Raw genomic sequence first — 16,804 nt, 5'->3', positions numbered from 1 at the left:
ACCTATTAAGGGGAACTGGGACTGTCTGACATTAACTCAGTAGCAGCCTCTTTGACCACCTCTCCCTGATGGGGGAGCAGCCTTACCAGGCCACAGAGGAAGACAGTCCTGATGAGACCTGATAGGCTAGGGTCAAATAGAAGGGGAGGAGGAACCCCCCTTTCAGTGAAGTAGGGGAGGGGCATAGGGGGAGAAGATGGTGGGGAGGGTGGGACCAGGAAGATATCAGGGAAGTGGCTGCATGTCAGACACTCAGAATCTAATGTGCAGACACCGAAGTTCCTATTAATCAAGTAGCAAACACATCTGTTAGAAATCTTATCACGTGTGAGAACATAAAAAAATGAGAGTTGCAAAGAAAAAAAAAAACGATGCTTCCTCACACTTTTTGGTTCTCACAATCGATGAAGAAATAAGTGAAATGGTTTATGAATCTGTTCTCACTCTCTGTTTCTATTATCACAACCTCAATTCAATTTCTCAGCATCGCTCACCTGAACAACCATAATAGTTTCCTAAATAATCACTCCTAGGGGATTCTTTTTATCCTCTCCACTAAACTCCACATTTCCTACAGCTACCTTTCTGTCTAGTTTAAAATTGTATGTTCTTTCCTCAGACTTTTGTTAACCTCTCATTTCTTCCAGAAAATTTCTAATTTTTAATAACTGATAATTCATAGTACACGATGTCTAAGCAGAGTAATCAAGAAAATCAATAGCAGGTTGAAAAAAAAACATCTCATAATGTCATCTCCCATTTGCTTACCTTCCAACTATAAAGAATTCTCCTCTGGTTCAAAAATTAATTTGGAGGAACCACTAAGAACTATCCAGAGAAACTAATGAATGCAGATGGAAAGAGGTGTTATCAAAGACAAAAATAAAATGCATATTATAGGGTTTAAGTCCTAGGTAGATATACAGAGTTAGTTGAAATGCTTTCCTTGCATTTTGCCTCACTATTTTAGGGTATGAGGCATTGAAAATGAGCAAAGTTTCTCCTGGAATACAGAGCAAACTATGCACATTTTATTACCAGTGCAGACAGCAACAGATTGCTATTAGAAAGATTCACAGAAGCATTTGAACAAATAAAAAAAAAACCTGTTATTCACAAAGCATGAAGGAAAAAGAACCAAGTCAAAGACTGAAAATAGCAGTTAAATCCTGAGACTATGTCTGCAATTTTACAAAGACGTCAGAATATTTTCTCTACTCAGAATCATTTGAGTGTTTGAAAATTATACAAACATTTGAAATTGTCAGAAAAAAAACATAAAAATGCTATGAGTTAAATTATGAGTGACCTACAATAACATTGCCTGATATACCTATCATCGAAGACCAATTTACTCAGAAGTTAAGGCCAATAAGAATAAAAGCTACTTTATAGAAGCACATAATCAAATTTGCAAATGCCACTAAAGTGAAAAACATGTTTTTTTAATTACCTACCAAGAATAGTATCCAGAAAGATACTTAAAATGATTTATACCATCATATATTATCTACTTAAATAAAATGAGCCATGGTTATATAAAATATAAATTTACAAGACTGTGTGGAACAAACATGAACATGTAAATGAAGTCTCTGTGATATCTACCATATCTTAAGTAAAAGGTATTTCTGTTTGAAACATTTACTAAAAACTTAATGACAAGAAATGGTCAGGAAATACTGAATTTTTAAATGTCGATTTCAAGGGATGTGTTGGGAATACTGAAAAAATGTGAATGTAAACCAGATTAATATCTAGATTAATTGTTGTTGTTATTAACCCATACAGAGGTTAAAATTATTAATGCAAATATAAAAAGAACAGCTTATTTCTCTGGAGAATCTTGCTGAGGTACAAATCTGTTTTCTCTGTATGTGAATGCATGCATCCATGGGTATGTGTGTATGTGTATTTATGTGTGTTTGTATATGCATATCTGCACTTGTGTGCTTATATTTGTACATGTGTGTCTGTTCATATGTATGTGTGTTCCTGTGTACGTATGTATCCGTGCATGTGTGTATATGAACATGTGAGTATGTTTGTTTGTGGGTATGTGTTGAGGTATGTGTGCCTGCCTGTATCTGTGCATTTCCGCACAGAAAGATGAAACAAATGAAACAAAATGTTAACAATCACTGGATATAGACTGACTGAATAAAAACTTTAATTACTTTATAACTTTTAAAGTGTCAGTTGAATTTTCTGAAACATCAAAGATTCTCTAGATAGTACTGAACATGCCTTATGTTGAATAGTTTGTGTTACATCTAAAAACATCAAGAATTTTGAAGTTCTGAGCTTCTATATTTTGAAAGTACAGAAATTCAAGGCGTTGTGTTCTTAAGCAGGTTGCAGAAGCAAAGTTTAAGATGATGTGTATGTGGGTGTGATATGGGAAATGGAAAAATCGCTCTGCTTGAAAATATCACACTTTACCATTTGGAGAAAGTCAAGCCTGCACAACCATATGCTATTTAGAAACAGCTAAGATAATTTCCAATATTTATATTGCTTGGAAATATTCCACACTCTCTTTTCTGGGTAGGCAAAGGGAGGTACTGAAATGTCTAATGGTTCACAAAAAAAAAAAAAGAAAGAGAAAAAAATTCACAGAATGTCTAAGATGAGACACAATCTACACGTTTTATCAAACTATTTCTTAAAGACATAGAGTTGTATGCATGTATTATTTACAATAATGTGTTTGTGATTGTATTAATACTACCTAATAAAATACACGGCTTAAAATGCCATCAATGATGCTGTTAAACTTATATTTACTTTTGTTTACATCTAACTCTGTATTGTAATTATACTTTGTAACTACTGGAGAGCTAAATTCCTACCCCTCTAGTGGATGATTCATACATCAAACTTGTTGTAATTGTGAAGCAGAAATTATTTCATTCAGTAAACACATATGAGTGCAATGTTCATTCATTAACTACAGTCAGGTTTTGTTGCATGCAAAATATCTTAAAATGAAACAGAAAAATCATAGAGAATTCATAATTTCTTTAACAAATTGACTTTTGCTAGCCTTACTCTGACTTGCAGGTATACTTTCCAATTTTATTTCTTTGTCTGCTCTTGTGTGTTTAAAAACGTAAAAATTTTTCAGAGGATGCAACAGTTGAAAGGAAATGAGATGAGAAGGAAAATAGAGATTCATGTGTAAAAGTCATCTAACGTTTTACTGGGGAGTGAGATTAGAGGGTTAACTTCAGCTTAGCTGCCAGACCTTTCCTTTAGCATTATCCTGCACTATTCATCCATCTAACAATCAAATGGCAGGTAACATCGTCAGCCAAAGAGAACTTCCTCTACATGAGGGGAAGAATGTGGTGTCTCTGTAAAGCGTATTGAAGTTCATTCGTTTTCTTCTTTCCAGCAGGTAGTATAGACATTTCTCTCTATGTTTTCAATTCCTCTTTTAGCGTGTGCAGTGATGGGGTGTGTGTGTGTGTGTGTGTGTGTGTGTGTGTGTGTGCCTGTGGATATGTTTTTCCAGGATTTTAAATCAATTTGGAATGCGAACAAGAGAGAAAATTATCTTCATGTCAGTTTCCTTAAAATGTTGAGCTGTAGTAACATGTCTGTGTCTGAACTGAACTATCATTTTTGCATTTGCAACAGAAAAGAAGTAATTTATAAGGTATTCAACAATATGAAGACCAAAATTTTCTCTGGGAACTTTTAGATGAAATATTGATCCTGGAGAGGCTTATCTACAATTATTGAGCACACATAAGACAAGCAGAGAATATAAGATGTCACACAAACACATCTTCCATAACTTTTAACTATGGAATATTGTAATAATTTGTGTCATAGGCTTCGATGCCAATTATCACAATATAAAAATTATCATATTACTGAAAATGTTTCCCAATGAAAATAGATTTGACACAAAGCTAAAGAAGCATTTGATTTTTAAACTATAAAAGTTGACAAAAGTAATCTAAAGTAAAGAACAAAGAAACTGTTAAGATCAACCTGACTTTGAAGCTGTGAAACATTTACACAATGTTTTTTACTGTTGAGTACGTGCTGGGAAGATGGATGGCCACAGAGGATAAGCTTCCAAACATCCAGGAAACAATGAAAGGAAGATGTTTTGGACTATCCAAGTGAGCCACAATGGTGGTGTCAACCAAAAGCCCCAGATAAGAATGCAACCTATCTCAGGATCAGCTGGATGTATTTATAGATGCAGCAGAGAAGAATGGCTAATAAGTGGATTTTAGACAAGAAGACAATAATGGTTTTTGAAAATATACATTGTGAAATGTCTGTTATCAATTTAACTGATTTTCTTGGAAGTGTGTTTTAAATACTGACAAATCAATGATGGAGTAGCTTTTCTTATTATCATCTTTATTAATTATGAAACAAGTTTAGAAGTGTGGGAATCTGAGATGATGCAGCTGAAATGCTGAAGACATTTTGGCACAGGGAATTGCAGGGTTCCCAAACACCATTTCCACATTTGGTTGCTTTGTTTGACAAGTTCATCATTAAGAGAAAAAACTGCTAAAAGGGAAGCTTGTTTATGAATGAGTGACTCCTGAACTTTTTGGAAAGGCATCTTGATAAAATATAATTATATTATATATACATATGTAATATATGTTATATTATATTATATTATATTATATTATATTATATTATATTATATTATATTATATTATATATACATATATAAGTATATGTTAAATATACTTTCTTCTCACTTATGGACACCTGATTTTTGACAAAGATGCCAAAACCATACAACGGCAAAAAAGATAACAACTTCACCAATGGTGCTGGTCTAACTGGATGTCTACATGCAGAAAATGCAAATAAATCCATATTTATCACCCTGCACAAAACTAAAGTCCAAGTGGATCAAAGACCTCAACATAAAACCAGACACACTAAACCACTTAGAAGAAAAAGTGGGGAAAAGCCTTGAACTCATTGGTACAGGAGACAACTTCCTGAACAGAACACCAATAGCACAGGCTCTAAAAGCAACAATCAATAAACGGGACCTCATGAAACTGAAAAGCTTCTGTAAAGCAAATAACATTGTCCTCAGAAAAAAAAAATGGCCTACAGATTGGGAAAGGATCTTCACCAACCCTAAATATGATAGAGGGCTAATATCCAGTATATATAAAGAATTCAAGAAGTTGAACAACAGCATATCAAGTAATCCAATTACAAAGTGGGGTACAGAGCTAAACAGAGCTAAACAGAGAATTCTCAACAGAGGAATATCGAATGGCTGAAAAACACTAAAAAAATGCTCAGACTTCTTAGTCATCAGGGAAATGCAACTCAAAATGAGCCTGAGATTTCATCTTACATCCAGCAGAGTGACTAAAATCAAAAACTCAAATAACAACACATGCTGGAGAGGTTGTGGAGAAAGGGGAACCCTCCTCCACTGTTGGTGGGAAGGTAAATTTGTACAACCACTCTGGAAATCAGTCTGGTGCTTTCTCAGACAACTAGGAATAGCGCTTCCTCCTGATCCAGCTATATCATTCCTATGCACATATCCAAAATATCCTCAAGTATACAATAAGGACATTTGCTCAACCATGTTTGAAGCAGCTTTATTTGTAACAGCCAGAAGCTGGAAACAACCCAGATGCCCCTCAATTGAGGAATGGATACAGAAATTGTGGTACATCTACACAATGGAATATTACTCACCAATTAAAACAAGGAAATCATGAAATTTGCAGGTAAATGGTGGAAATTGGAAAAGATCATCCTGAGTGAGGTATCCCAGAAGCAGAAAGACACACAGTGTAGATACTCACTCATAAGTGGATATGAGACATATAATATAGGATAAACCTACTAAAATCTGCATACGTAAAGAAATTAATGAAGAAGGAGGGCTCTGGCTGAAATGTTCAATCCCCATTCAGAAAGGCAAAGAGGATGGACATCAGAAGAAGGAGAAAACAGGGAACAGAACAGGAGCCTGTCACAGAGGGCCTCTGAAAGGCTCTGTGCCCTGCAGACTATCAAAGCAGATGCTGAGACTTATAGCCAACTTTTGAAAAGAGTGCAGGGAATCTAATGAAAGAAGTGGGGAATAATAAGACCTGCAGAGAACAGGAGCTCCACAAGGAGAGCAACAGAACCAAAAAATCTGGGCACAGGGCCCTTTTCTGAGACTGAAACTCCAACTAAGGACCATTCATGGAGATAACCTAGAACTCCTCACAGATGTAGCCCATGGCATTTCAGTGTCCAAGTGTGTTCCATAGTAATGGGAACAGGGACTGTCTCTGAGATGAACTGATTGGCCTGCTCTTTGATCATCTGCCCCTGAGGATGGAGCAGACTTATCAGATCACAGAGGAAGACAATGCAGCCACTCCTGATGAGACCTGATAGACTAGGATAAGAAGGAAGCAGAAGAAGACCTCCGCTATCAGTGGACTTGGGGAGAGGCATTCGTGGAGAAGGGGGAGAGTGGGTGGGATTGGGAGGGGAGAAGGAAGGGAGCTACAGGGAGATACATAGTGATGAAAGTGTAATTAATAAAAATTAAAATTAAAAAAATAAAAATATATACTTTTTTCTGCTTGAATTTTATAGTAACGTATATTCATTCCACCAAGGACCATGTATGGATATAACCTAGAACCTCTGCTCGGGTGTAGCCCGTGGTAGCTCAGTAACCAATTGGTTTCCCATAGTAAGGGGAACAGGGACTATTTCTGACAGGAACTCAATGGCAGGCTCTTTGGCCTCCCCACCCCTCCAAGGGAGGAGCAGTCCTGCTAGGCCACAGAGGAGGGCTTTGCAGCCAGTCCTGAAGATACCTGATAAAACAGGATCAGATGAAAGGGGAGGAGGTCCTCCCCATCAGTGGACTTGGACAGGGGCAGGGAGGAGATGAGGGAGGGAAGGTTTGAGAGGGAATGAGGGATTGGGACATGGCTGGGATACAGAGTTAATAAAATGTAACTAATAATAAAAAAATAAAAGATAAAAAAGAATTATGAAATTATTATTTTACTGAACATTTTATTCTCCATGCCTCTCTTTAGGTATACAATTTTTATCTTCATTTTATGGTGGTATGCATCAGAATATTTTTTATTGCTTATGATATGCAATTGTAGTGTTTTGTTTTCAGATATAATCAAAATAGAAGGTATTATTTTAATTATACTTCAACATGTTCAAACACTAATGTAATAAATAATCCATTTATTGAATGCTTACTGCTATTCATTTGAAATAAGAAATACAAATAAATATCCATGAATAAGAGGTAACTTGCTCACTTGTTCTCATTGTGTAAAATTTCAAGCAATTATAAGCAGAATTTAAAATTGTTTCACTCCATAGTACCTTTAGTTACTATTGTTTAATTTTCAAATGTACAAAGTATAATCATGGAAAGTTTTTCAAAATTTAGGCTCATTTGAAGATGCTATTGAAAAGGATGAAAATAAAGAGTATGGTTTTTCATTATTATTATTATTATTATTATTATTTACAATTTATTCTTTTGTAACCCTCATCTCCTCCCACGCCCACCGTCCCTTTCTCTCTGTGAAAGCCAATGCAGTTTTCCCCCCCCCCCTTTGGCTTTTCGAGATAAGGTCTCTCTGTAGCCTTGGCTGTCCTTAGGCAATGTGTGCATGCAAGTAAGGCAAGAACAAAGAAAAAACTATTAGGACACTTAATATTTAGCAATTATTATTTGATCACAATTGCTATTAGTTTTCTGTAGCTTCATACTGATATCAACCTGGAATAACTCAACCAATGCTTTATTCATCAAAATTCTGTGTATCAGCATGACTTGGATTAGATGGTGTTTAAGATGGAGATACAGAGGCCGGTACCAGTTACCTTTCCTCTTGCTTTCCTTTCTTAGAAGACGATAAACACAGCATCTCTACATGCAGCTCAGAGGCTACAATCTGCATTCCAGTGGAACACACATGGTGCAGCCTGACTCCTTCGGGACCACCATTTTAACGATTCATTACATAAGCTGACAGTTTCATCCACTGCCTTTTATTAGGAAAATTCTTCTACCTCTCAAAATCTTCTGAGATATAAAATGAATTAATTTGATTTGAGAGCGTCATACATCAGCCTTAATACCTTTATGACATTTTAATAAAGCTACAATGCTTTCATCGTTTATACTATAAAAAGACACCCATCTCATATGTTGTGATCTCAGCTATAAAAGAACATAAAGAACTATTAAACAGTATTTCAACATGTGTCAAAAAAAGAACCATTGAGATGAACTATTGGTAGATAGTTGTAAAATAATTACTCATTTTGGTAGGCTTATTAAAATAATGTCAAGTGAAATATTTGGAAGAAAATTCAACACAATAGTTTCTCTAACACCTTACTTATTAATAGACTATTTCAGCACATGTGGTTGATCTTTGAGAAGCACTACTGATGGCTGGAAAAAGAAAGAGAAGAGTAGATGTCTTCTCTGAACATGAGTTAGTGCACATTCTTGAGTTATTTTCCATAATACATGGAGCAGTTGCCATACGATTAAAATCCAATGGATTTAGATTCAATGGATAGCTAAAAGATTTTCATATTTATTTTAATCCTAACCACTGACTGTGTCAGTGGAACAGAGGTAGTTTCAGTAGGAAAGGAAAACATCACTCTAAATACTAATTTGCATACCTGAGCTTTTAAAGTCTTAAATGTTGACATTCAAATTTAATATTTTATTTTAACACTTTGTCTACTTCTGGTGTCATCATGGCTGCCCTAATACGCTCTTTTAAAATTATAAATAGTAATTAAAATCATGAATATTTATTTAAAACAGGCTATTAGAAAAACAGGCTATTATGTACTTTGCATAAACCTTTCCATTTCACACACAAAGGTGTCAACAATAGAATGATTATCATTTCTTTTTCAGCTTTGTGAGTCCTGGCCCCACCACCTCAGACTACTTCAATCAGAACTCTGGAAACGACTACTTTTATTTAAAAAAAAAAAAAAAAAACATCTTCCAAAGAGCAGTAATATACGGATGGAGGAAAGAGTCAGTTTTTTAGGTTGTCCTATCTACCTTTTCAGAAAACCAGTTGATGACATCTCTTGTGATAAGGAAAAAATAAAGTAAAATTTACACACTATCAACAACCTCATTATTTTCTTATTATTCAAAATTAAGTTGTAATGTTTATTGCAGTATAATAAACTGACAAGTTACCATTTAAAGGCACATGGACACGTTGTGAAGCAAATAACTCGCGGCATTTGAAAACGGCTTACATTTTAATAAACTTTTAAGCTGTGATTGTTGAGATGAATGGAAACACGACGAAGAACATGCCTGTTACGCTTCTGAGAAAAGTACATGAATCATTGATGAGATACAAGGTCATTCCTTTTTCCCACAGAAGCATTTAGGGAAGTAATTAATTATCATTTTATCGTTCAATTTCCCAATGGTGCAAAGCATGATTTCCCTAACATATGTAACCTTTTATTAAAAACAAACAAACAAAAAACCAGTGTCTCCAAAAACATAAAACAGGTTACATTTTTCTTGACTTATTTTAAGACCTATAACCCAAATTAAATATAAGATTACATGTTAATGTATTACACTGCAATATAATGTAAGGTAATTTATGCTTTATGTAACATATACAGGAGAAAACTGACCACATGTAAACATAAAGACAAACAGAATATTTCAAATGTTAATCATAGCATCTTTTGAAAATTCAAATAATCTATAAAAATGTATGTGGTAAATTCAGGTACTAAAATCAGCAAGTTATGTATCAAAAATAAAGATTCATCTCAGATATTAAAACTTTGCATACTAAAAATTCATGTATTTCAAATAGATGATTAAAAAAGAACCCTTCTGTCCTACAAAACCATGAATAAATGAAGTACCACTAACCTCATAAATGTAAACAAATTCCAAAGAAAGTCTGAAGAAATTCAAAGGCTGTCATTAAAGACCAAAACTTACCTGCAAATTTGATGTGGAATTTATTTTCAGGTTTTAGTATTTGAACATACAAAGGACAGTTTGGAGCAAAATCTTTCACAGCCCATGCTCTCAAAATTGTTTGGTGATCCTGAAATGATACGACCCAAAATATCCTGAAATTAAGCTTAATAATATAAGTATCAAATTGTTAATACAGAAATTAAAATAGTAAGGTAATTAACTAGTTAAATGATCAAATTTACACTTAAAGTGTGGACATGGAAACTATTGAGGTCATCTCTCTTTTGATATTCATGTCTTGAGACAGTGTCTTCTATATTCCAGGCTGTATTTATTTGGGTATGTAGATATGAATGGCCTGGAACTTCTACTGTTCCTGCTTCGACTGATTACAGTCTTTTACCACCATGCGCAGCTGATGTTTTCTTTTTAATACATATTATTTATATAAAGCATCTAATTCTTAATTTAGTCCATGACACTAAGAGTAAGAACTGCAGAAGTTGACAGAGGGGTATCGAGATGACACTAAGCATAATTGGATTTATAAAAGAACAAATACAATATTAATCACAATGACAATCCTCCCAGAAAAAAAATAAGAATTATATTTATTTATTTTTTATTACACTTTATTCACTTTACACTATATGTAGTGTGCGTGTAAATATATATAGTATCAGTGTAAATGTAGATGATATTGATTGTAACTGTAGGTAGATACAGATAATTGAATTCCAAGGAAGAAAACAAAGTAGAAGAAGGGAATGAATGGGAAACAAAGTAGAGAATGAATGGGAAAATAACCCTTGTGAAGATATCCGTGTTAGGGAAGATTGTTGTGCTCCGAGGTCAAGAAGTTCCGAACATTCTGATAACACAGAGAAACATCACAGTTCCAGTGACTAGACTAAATTAAAAAGAAAATGTGCTAATGCTCAGAAAGAAGCAAAAACCAGAATCAGTGTGAAGTGGGGATTATATCTAATCAAAGTCTTTCAAAGGGGAAGGTGAAAGAAAGAAAATTTAAGAACCAAAACGTAAGAACAAGTATAGCTACCAGTATGAAACTGCAAAAAGAAGTATGAGGAAAACCTTTATACTCTAAAGAAAAAAATACCAGAGGTAAATTAGAGCTTTGGAAATCAAGGAATAATGTCAGAAACGGCTATTGCCTGTCTTGTAAGAAAAAAAAGAATATTTTCCTATAAATTTCTTAAAATGCCTGTATCTCCATACAATTTTTTTTCTGGGCCTTTTAACCTATGCAAATACTATCAAAACTTACAACTGTGGCACAAAGGACATTTGGAAAGGAATGAGTAAAGCTTCAAATTTTAACAAGTGATACAATATCGGCAAATAATTTTTTATTTATTTATTTATTTTTTATCAGTTACATTTTATTAACTCTGTATCCCAGCCGTGTCCCGATCCCTCATTCCCTCCCAGTCCCTCCCTCCCTCCCTCCCTCATCTCCACCGTGCCCCTTTCCAAGTCCACTGATGGGGGGGACCTCCTCCCCATTCATCTGATCCTGTTTTATCAGGTATCTTCAGGACTGGCTGCAAAGCCCTCCTCTGTGGCCTAACAGGACTGCTCCTCCCTTGGAGGGTGGGGAGACCAAAGAGGCAGTCATCGAGTTCCTGTTAGAAATAGTCCCTGTTCCCCTCACTTTGGGAAATCAATTGGTTACTGAGCTACCACAGGCTACATCTGAGTGGAGGTTCTAGGTTATATCCATACATGGTCCTTGGTTGAATGTCAGTCTCAGAAAAGACCCTGTGCCCAGATATATTTGGTCCTTGTGGAGCTCCTATCCTTTCCCCATCAGACTAACTCCCCTTCTTTCTTATGATTCCCTGTACTCTGCCAAAGGTTTGGTCATGAGTCTTTGCTTTGAAAACACTGCTAGTTAGAGTCTTTCAGATGCGCTCAGTAGACTCCTGTCATAATTAACTGTGAAAATGTTAGCATTTTTATTTTAGTCCTTAGAAAAATCACTAAAAATTCTAAAGACGCATCTTAAAGGCAATATTATTTTAAATAAAGCTTCTTTAAGAACATCAATGGAATCGAATTGAAGACCCAGAAAAATACCTACACACCTATGGGTATTTGATTTTTGACAAAGAAGCCCAAACCATACAAGGATAAAAGATAACCTCTTCAACAAATGGTGCAGGTCTAACTGGATGTCTACATGTAAAAAAATTCAAAGAGACCCATATCCATCACCCTGCACAAAAGTAAAGTCCAAGTGGCTCAAAGACCTCAATATAAAACCAGACACACTAAGTCTGTTAGAAGAAAAAGTGAGGAAGAGCTTTCACCTCACTGGCATAGAACATCTCGAACAGAACACCCACAGCTCAGGCTCTAAGAGCAATAATCAATAAATGGGACCTCATGAAACTGAAAAGCTTCTGTAAAGCAAAGGACACCGTCGTCAGAACAAAATGACAGCCTAAAAAATGGGAAAAAATCTTCACCAACTCTACATCTGACAGAGGGCTAATATCAGAATATATAAAGAACTAAAGAAGTTAAACACCAACAAACAAAGTAATCCAATTAAAAAATGGGGTACAGAGCTAAACAAAGAATTCTCAACAGAGGAATATTGAATGATGGGAAACACTTAAAGAAATGCTCAATGTCCTTAGTCATCAGGGAAATTCAAATCAGCACAACTCTGAGATTCTACCTTAAACCCATCTGAATGTCTAAGAACAAAATCTCAAGTGACAGTACATGCTGGAGAGGATGTGGAGAAAGGGGAACCCTCCTCCAATGCTGTTGGGAATGTGAATTTGTGCAACCACTTGGAAATCAATCTGGTGCTTCCTCAGAAAATTAAAATAGTGCTACCTAAAAATCCAGCTGTACTACTCCTGGCCATATAGTGTAAAGATGCTCCCCTCCTCAACCAAAATGGTAGAAGCTTTATTGTGATAGCCAGAATCTGGAAACAACCTAGATGTCCCACAGCCAAGGAATGAATACAGAAATTGTAGTACATTTACACAATGGAATACTACTCAGCAATTAAAAACAAGTAAATCGTGAAATTTGCAGGCAAATGGATAGACATAGAAAAGATCCTCCTGAGTGAGGTAACCCAGAAGCAGAAAGACACACATGGTATATACTCACTTATAAGTAGATATTAGCCATATATAAAGGATCAACATACTAAAATCTATAGTCCTAAAGAAGCTAAACAACAAGGAGGACCCTAAGGAAGATGCTTAATCCTCATTCAGAAAGGCAAATAGCACAGACATTGGAAGTGGAAGAAGACAGGGAACAGGAGAGGAGCTTACCACAGATGGCCTCTGAAAGACTCTACCTAGCAGCATATCGAAGCAGATGCAGATTCATTGCTTTGATTTTAAGTTTCTAAATGTCCAAGTATAAACAAACACAGAAGTAAAGATGTTATTGCTTAAGTGTGCTCATGTGTGTGTGTTTGTGTGTGAGTGTGTGTTGTTTTTGTTTCTTTTAGGTCCCTGAGTTCCACTGGGTTAGCAGGACCAAAATGATACTCCTTTCATACTCTTTTTCTCTAAAGCTATAAGCTGTGATATAGGCAATCACTGTTGGCTTCCTAAGGATTAACTCACTCCACCTAACATAGCAAGTACTCCTTAATCCATGTTTTTACTGCATGAAACCAGAGAGCGTGTAATATGCTGCTTATTTCACCAGGCTTTGCGTGGTTTCTCCTACAACTTGAATTGTAGTTGTTAAGAAAGAGTCCACCAAGTTTCAGGATGACATTACATTTTAAAATACATGAACAAATAATTGTATGCCTGTTGCTCAACTGCAAACTTACCCATTGTTTTACCGAGCTTTCAATGATTATATAAAGCTGATACAAAATAAACTCCTTTATCTCATGCACATGAAATGTTCATCTTAAGATGAATTTTTGCCAAAGCAAAATCACTTTCCATATCCTATGTAACTAAAATCAAAACTATGTGCCTATGTACTTGAAATAGACACCATTTCTATCATGTCCATAAAATATAGGGGCAGCCTCTTCCTTCCATCTTATTGTTTAAAGTAACACTTACTTTGATACCTCAATACTGATGATTTTCATTCCTTATTTTTAAATTTGACAGTATTAGGTCCTATGACTTGATTTCTTTTTCCCTTTAAAAAGTTATTTACTGGCTTCCCATGACTGAAAAGTAGAGCTTTTTGTTCTGTATTGACACCTTGCCCACCTCCTATTCTCCACTTCCTTACACAACAGTTCAAATTTAATTGAGATGTAATTACTCTTGAGCTTTCATACTGCTGACAACTCTTGGAAAGGAGGGAAAGCACCACAGTTACCTTTCAATCTGCAGTAGCTCGTTTTCTCTTGAGACTATAGCGTAATCTGAGCATTTGTTTTCCCAATCATGAACATAAAGTATAAATTCTTTATTTAGGCAGTCAAAAGTTAAAAACAAGAGAACTTTACTTTTTAACAGTTCAGGAAGCCACAGTCCATCTCAAGGCACCAAAAAGGATGGAGTTCCCCCTCAGACACCTGCCTTCACTTGCTCCAGACAATACTTCCCTGTGGCAGTGGTCTCTAAGGTCAACATCCAAAATTCCTCTCCCCATGAAGATGTGGCCACTTGATGAGGGACCATAGTAATGGCTTCATTTTAACTTTATTTCCTATTTTGAAGCTCTGTGCCTAAATACAAGTCGACTGTGGCACTGTGGGAGTCAGAGCTTCAACTTGTAAATTGAAGAGGTCACATTCTGTGTGCGCCATTTGTCAATAGGAAGTCTGTTTCAGTATGTTCACTCACGTCAAGGAACAGCAAATTCAGAATCGTCTGTGGGCAGCTCTCCATGTGCTGTGAGGTAACTCTGCAAACAGACTCTGCTGCACAGCTGTTACTCAAGACTTGTTTTCCCAGTAACAGGGGGAAAGAAAGTCCACGCTCTCCACTGCGTTGGGTATCAGTGGATACCCAGCTTTGTTTTCAGTGCACATCACTGAGTATCTTCCTAAGAGCTGCATGCTATTTGAAAACTGATCTGTTCAAAACCTAGTGACTTTCCTTTTACCTTCATTTTTTCTTCTTTGAGAAAAAGATTTCCTAGCATATAGAATTCTAAGTAGAAAAGAATTTTTTCCCAGAAATTTTAAAATAATTACATTTTTTATTTCTAGCTCCAGAAAAAAATTATATATATATGCAGCATATATTTGTGTCTATATTCATAAGTGTATATATATATATTTATAGTTAAAATTCAAATTTAATTTTTGTTTGCTGTTAATTTCATTATATAATAGTGGCATGAATGCATGTGTATTTCTCTCATCAACACAAACCACTCAACTCAAATGCATGGAGACATTTGAATTCTCCATTACTTTTAATTTCTTTTCTCTTTCTCCTTCAGTTTCTCTAAGTAGTATTCCTTGTGTTAATCTTTCTTCTATACTGCCTGTGCACCTCTAAGGCAAATCCAGTTATTTTACATCCAGTATGCGACAGTGTGCAAGTCTTAGAGATTTGACAGTTTCAGCTCCAAAATTTGATTGGATTAAATTGCAAATATTTTTGAAATTTGTTGGGATCCTAACAAAGTAGATATTCTTAACATGTAAACATTTTTTCGGCCACTTTCTCCTGGGTTAGTTTTATTATGTAGCTTATTTTTCTTCAGTCCAGAGTTCTTAAGTTTACCTTTTAGGACTCTTACTAGACTTTCCCTTTTTTATTGCATATTTGATTTCCAGACCCTTCTCCATGATTCCTGCGTGAGTTTTTGTTTTTCTTGTCTTGTTCTTAACCTATTATTATTGTTTGAGATAGGCATCACTAACTCACATTACACTTGAGATGCTTATTCAATGTCAACATTTTCTGAACACATTATAAAACCAATTTCTCCATTTTTAGAATTTTTTTTTTTTGCATCTCTGGATGTCTTCTTTCTATTTGGTATGAATTTTAAGGCCATTCATTATCCTCTTCCTTATTATTCTTAGTAATTCTCTAAAATGTTCGGTGACTCCTATTGTCTGAATATATGTAGTAGAGAAAATCATTTGCAACTGAAAATGCTGAAAGAAAGAGTAAATATTGTTTGGTTGGTGTTATATGTGGTTTCACTATATGATGCTCACATATTACAATGAGGAAGTCTAACTTGTATGCTCATATGAATATATAAATGCATACCCATTTGTACAGACACACACACACACACACACACACCTGCATACACTGCATTTCTTTGCTATGATGGACCTCTTCCCCAAGATATATTTATTTGAAGAAGCATATAAAAAAACAATTTGTTCCGATCCACTGAGATGCGGCATGTATCTAGCCCCACCCCAAAATTTATTTTGTAATTAGAAAGTAGAGAATTCACAGAACAAACTGCACAAACAACACACCTCTTCTCCTAGGCTTCAGACAGTAAAGACCATGCAAGTGTGGAGAGATTTAGGCAATCTGCTCCTTGCCCTGACTTTGAATGTGTCTTACATGCAACTCCACTTTCAGCAGCATCTGTACCCTTCCTTTCTGAGGTTTTTGAGGTCTTCTTGCCAATAGCAGCCTGCTTGTGATACATTTCTTCTCTAAACCTAAATTTTAACTTCATTTTGGATGAGTAAGTTTCCACCTATCAACTTGCTTTCTACCTTATAGAATTCTACTACTGTTGCCTCCTCTACTTAACTTTTAATCATTATGGATATTTTTATTAACTTCTTACCAATTTAGTATACTCAGGAGGAAATAGCTTGCATTTATTTCAATAAAAACT

The 16,804-nt window shown here is 35.3% G+C and overlaps 1 protein-coding gene across 2 annotated transcripts in view; it reads right to left on the bottom strand.

Moving 5' to 3' along the window:
- The window catches only part of Kcnt2 (potassium sodium-activated channel subfamily T member 2), a 383,380-nt gene that overhangs the window by 156,299 nt on the left and 210,277 nt on the right, over positions 1–16,804 (bottom strand). For both annotated transcript variants that reach the window (XM_060364407.1, XM_060364409.1), the window contains exon 13: positions 10,016–10,124. In XM_060364407.1, the coding sequence (XP_060220390.1) occupies positions 10,016–10,124 (109 nt within the window). The remainder of the gene's footprint in view (positions 1–10,015; positions 10,125–16,804) is intronic.

Source organism: Meriones unguiculatus, chromosome 11, assembly GCF_030254825.1.
Source record: "Meriones unguiculatus strain TT.TT164.6M chromosome 11, Bangor_MerUng_6.1, whole genome shotgun sequence".
NCBI classification, from domain to species: Eukaryota; Metazoa; Chordata; class Mammalia; order Rodentia; family Muridae; genus Meriones; species Meriones unguiculatus.
This window is presented reverse-complemented; position numbering and strand designations above follow the sequence as displayed.